Source organism: Sinocyclocheilus rhinocerous, unplaced genomic scaffold (assembly GCF_001515625.1).
Source record: "Sinocyclocheilus rhinocerous isolate Xijiao unplaced genomic scaffold, SAMN03320098_v1.1 scaffold1589, whole genome shotgun sequence".
Classification (NCBI taxonomy): domain Eukaryota; kingdom Metazoa; phylum Chordata; class Actinopteri; order Cypriniformes; family Cyprinidae; genus Sinocyclocheilus; species Sinocyclocheilus rhinocerous.
The window spans coordinates 248,856-253,629 of record NW_015648634.1 but is presented as its reverse complement, the minus strand read 5'-3'; the positions used below and the strand labels follow the sequence as shown (position 1 = coordinate 253,629).

The following is a 4,774-nucleotide window of genomic DNA, read 5'->3' as shown; positions in this document are numbered from 1 at the left end:
AATATTATGTAATTCTAACGTTATTATTTTAAAAACTTCATTGTACTACAAATCAGTAAATTTTAACCTTCGATATTATAGTAATGTAGTACCAACTGACTCTCATGTATATTTTACAGCATTAGTTGAGAGATTTAGTTTTTCTTTGAGAAAATTTGGCATGTACTGTACCTGATATGTATCCAAAAGAATCGATATTGAATCGAATCGCAAGCTTGTGAATGAGAATCGAATCGAATCGTGAAATTTGTGTCAAAACCCAGCCCTAGTTGGACCACACTGGCCGATAAAATTAATCAACTGATATTTAGGGATCACACACATAATATGCATTGCTAAGAACTTCATTTGGACAACTTTAAAGATGATTTTCTCAATATTTTGATTTTTTTGCACCCTCAGATTCCAGATTTTCAAATAGTTGTATCTCAGCCAAATATTGTCATATCCTAACAAACCATATATCTATGGAAAGCTTATTTATTCAGCTTTCAGATGATATATATAAATCCCAATTTTGAAAATTGACACTTAAGACTGGTTTTGTGGTCCAGTGTCACAAATCAGTTTGCTTTCTCATGCTAGCTTTAAATATTCAACTTCGCTCGATAACAAATACATTAATGTGACCAGCTGGACGCAATTAGATGGTAACAATTGAGACATTAAGCATTTGGGTCGGACTTGCGTGTGTTTTGGTCACATTGTTTTAACTGCTGGAGGTGCTGCTAATGTTCGTGTCCTCTCGGCATTGATTGCAAACATACTGCTGTTCTTTCTCCACTAATGCAGCATCTAGTCAACAAATTAATTACTTAGTAATGATATGAAAACATGCACTATTGGATACTGTATACACACAGTATCGTTGTCGTTTAAATCGATATCTGAAGAGGTCGCTTTCACACTTCTCAGCCACTCCAGCAACGGACGCAACCCGGAAAAGCAATCAACTATCGGTGCCGATTAATCGGCAAAACCGATCAATCGGTCGGCCTCTATTTGTTAAAGGGTTAGTTCACCCAAAAATGAAAATTAGCCCAGAAATTACTCACCCTCAAGTCATCCTAGGTGTATATGACTTTCTTCTTTCAGACGAATCCAGTCGGAGTTATATTAAAAATTGTCTTTGAACTTTCAAGTGCGCCGGTGAGTCTCGTGAAAACCAACGTTTGTTTACAGGATCAAAGGAAGCAAAGTTTCCTTACTTTAGCAAAGGAATACCAGTCTCCTCTTGGCTTATATCGAAGTCCTCCGACATTCTTCTTTACAAATCCTCGTTTTGTACTTCTAATTAGTGACCTTTGTTTTGATCTCCCCGCTGCGCTTCCGCGTTCGTCACTTCTGAGCGGCGCATGCGCAACGCCGACCTCATACATCATTCCCCTGGAACTGCTTCCGTCTACAACTGCTGGCGCAAGCTAGATTAAAGTGATTATTACGTTTTGAATATGGATATTTTTCTTACAAAAATGCATCGATTCGCTACAGGAGGCCTTTGTTCACCCCCCGGAGCCGTGTGAGACACTTTTTTTATGGATGGGCGCTTTTTATTTAACTTCTTTTTGACTGATGCATGCAACACCCGCTGAGTGCCATGAAACAGCTTGAAAGATCAAAGACAATTTTTAATATAACTCCGACTGGATTCGTCTGAAAGAAGAAAGTCATATACACCTAGGATGAATTGAGGGTGAGTAATTTATGGGCTAATTTCCATTTTTGGGTGAACTAACCCTTTAATAACCATTCTTTTTCTAATAACGATGGTCGGTGTTTGCAGCCAGCCCACCTAAAGTACAGCCGCGCTACGACCTGGATCTGGACGCCAGCTACGCCAAGGTAAAAAACTACTTCCTGTAGAAGTAAAAATCAGAGATGCTGCTTTTAGAGTCTCTTAATCTGAGTTTGGTCAGAAATATAGATGATTTATGGGATGTTTCGATCGCTGTTGGTCGTGTTTCTGCTCAGACATTCGCAGGTGACGTTGGATATCTGTGGAAGACGTCCGATTCTTTGCTTCTGTACCAGGAGCTGGTGAGGAAAGGCGTCCGAGGCCTGATGTGAGTTCATGAATCACACGAAACGAAGCGACTCGCGCTGATGAATCAAACTGAATTGATTCACTATTGTCTTCTATAGAGCTGCTTTACAACAGAAATGACAACAGAAAAACAGAAACTTTTCACAATTGAAATTAAACTGGATTGAATCAAAATTAACTGAATTGATCTGAATGAATCAACACTGAACTGAATCATTCTGGATAATGACTCTGAGCTGTTTTACAGCTGCAAAAAAAATTTGTTTCATAATTGATTAATTTTGAAACATTGACACTGATATTGAACTGAACTGAATCACTATAGTCTTCTGTAGAGCTGCTTTACAGCTGAAATTGAACTTGTTTCATAGTTGAAAATGAGCTGTTATTCAAGTGAACTGAAAATTAAACTGAATTGAGCTGAATAATATTGTCTTCTTTGGAGCTGCTTTACATTGAATTTGTTTCATAATTGATGAATTTTGCATCATTAACACTTATTGAATCGAACTGATTAAACATTGAACTGAATCATTGAATCACTGAACTGAATCAAAATTGAATTCCTTTTATAATTGATGGATTTTTCAACATTAACACTGTTACTGAACTGAAACGATTGAACATTGAACTGAATCATTCTGAAGAATGACTCTATTGTCTTCTGTAGAGCTTCTTTACAACTGCAATCAACAACATTAACACTGTCATTGAACTGAACTGAAACAATGTTCAACTGAATCATTCTGAAGAGTTGTCTTCTGTAGCTTTTTTGCCACATTATCACTGTTATTTTCCTGTTTATTTGTGTGAAGCTGCTGTGAATCATTCTGTAAGCGGCGCTATATGAACATTGTGTTTCAGCGAGCTGATCAGAGACGAGTACAGTGAGACGGCGCACAAGAAGACGGAGGTGATTCACATGTGTAACTACTGCAGCCAGACGCTGGAGCGAACCGAGCAGCTGTGAGTGACGCGTGAGTTCAGACGGAGCTCTGAGCGAGATCACACGAGATCCTCATGAGCTCCTTGTGTGTGCGTGCGTGTGTGTGTGTGTTTCAGGTGTGACGCTCTGATGCAGGGAAACCTCCTGTTGGCGGAGTACGATGAGATCCGGGACATGAGGAAGAAGGTGATGCGGGTGAGATGCTGATGATTCTCAAAGTCTAATGAAAGTTCAGAGCTCTTCATGAAAGCGTGTTCATTTTTTAATTTAGTCTTAGTCTTATTCCTGTGTCAAATGCACTTTTTAGTTATCATCATATTTAGTCAACTTGTCCTGTTTTTGTTCAGTCAAGTTTTAGTCAACTAAATGACTGAGCATTTTAGTGTAGTTTTAGTCGATGAAAACTTTTTCACATTTTCGTCATGCTGTATAATGGGTAAACTGATAAAAAAAAAAAAAGATTATTTCACTCAAAATTAGCAGTGAGAGATTTTCTCTCTTTTGTTGTTTGATTAACATGAATGACAGACAGCAGGAATATTAGACTGCTGTCACTTTAAGAGCTGCCCGTATCCAATATACTGTTACACATGTGTTTTCTTTCTCAGCTGTTTGCGTTCACTTAAGACCGAAATTACTGTGTTTATGAGGATACTTGCAAAGACGGGCATTTTGACACATACAAGGCCTATACATTTTACAATTAGAAATTCATTTCTACTGGTTAATAAAGTGTACCGGTATATCGCCCACCCCTATATCCGTTTAACGGAGAAGCTCTGATTTGGGGAGTTGAACTCTTGAGATCTGGCAACCGCAAACATGAAAGCTCACGTAGTAGAGGGGTGTTTTTCGACAAAAATAAAAAGAGATAAAAATTACTTTTTAGTCACGTATTTTATCGTCAACGATATTGCATGTTGATATAGTCACAGTTATCGTTTATTGACCTTATTATCGTCTCGTCATCGTCTCGTCTTAGTCATGGGAAAAAAGCTTGTCAACGAACATCTTTCGTAAAGTTCGTTGACGAAATTAACACTAGTGTTCATCATGTCCGCTCTGTGTGCAGCTCTCCAGCTCTCTGGGCTCCATGGAGCAGACGCTTCAGGACATCAGCAGCATGTTCCTGCCGGGAGGAAGTCTGACCGACACGTGGACACAGCAAGTGGGAACGCACCCTGAAGACAGGAAGTGAGCGTTTCTGCTTCAACATTCATCACACTGGAGAACCAAACGTCTCGTTTCCTCAAAACAAACGGGGCAAAGCGCTGTTTGTAACACTGCAAAAAAACAATTGCTGCGTCCCAATTCGCATACTATCCATCCTAAATAGTACTCGAAAATAGAATTAGTATGTCCCAAATCATAGTATGTTTAAAAAAAGTATGCCTATGGTCTACTACTTCCGGTTAGAATTGTAAGTGCAGATCGACGCACACTCTAACGGCTAATATTGCCCACAACACATTGCGTGGTGGACGAGGATTCAATTAGAACTACAAACACGCATTAAAAGTGTTAAACTACAAACATGGCGGATATACGCGACCAACGGACAGGTAGATAAACGGATTTGAGTGATAAATAATCAATGTCTAACTTGATGGAAAAAATATAAATGTAATGTTATCCACGTTATATTTCATGTGCGGCAACACTGTGAACTTTTATAATGATACTTTTGGTCATTAACTTTTAAATGCATCATTATGCAAACACATGAGCAGAGTTCTCGGCATGATAGACCCCCGACTAGCAGATCAACGCACCGCTTAATTTCT

General features: G+C 38.8%; 1 protein-coding gene across 5 annotated transcripts in view; it reads left to right on the top strand.

The window, feature by feature from the left end:
• The window catches only part of LOC107710078 (serine/threonine-protein kinase TBK1-like), a 23,364-nt gene that overhangs the window by 7,690 nt on the left and 10,900 nt on the right, over window positions 1–4,774 (top strand). For all 5 annotated transcript variants that reach the window (XM_016514785.1, XM_016514781.1, XM_016514784.1 and 2 more), the window contains 5 exons: window positions 1,784–1,842; window positions 1,972–2,063; window positions 2,909–3,010; window positions 3,107–3,185; window positions 4,063–4,184. In XM_016514785.1, the coding sequence (XP_016370271.1) occupies window positions 1,784–1,842; window positions 1,972–2,063; window positions 2,909–3,010; window positions 3,107–3,185; window positions 4,063–4,184 (454 nt within the window). The remainder of the gene's footprint in view (window positions 1–1,783; window positions 1,843–1,971; window positions 2,064–2,908; window positions 3,011–3,106; window positions 3,186–4,062; window positions 4,185–4,774) is intronic.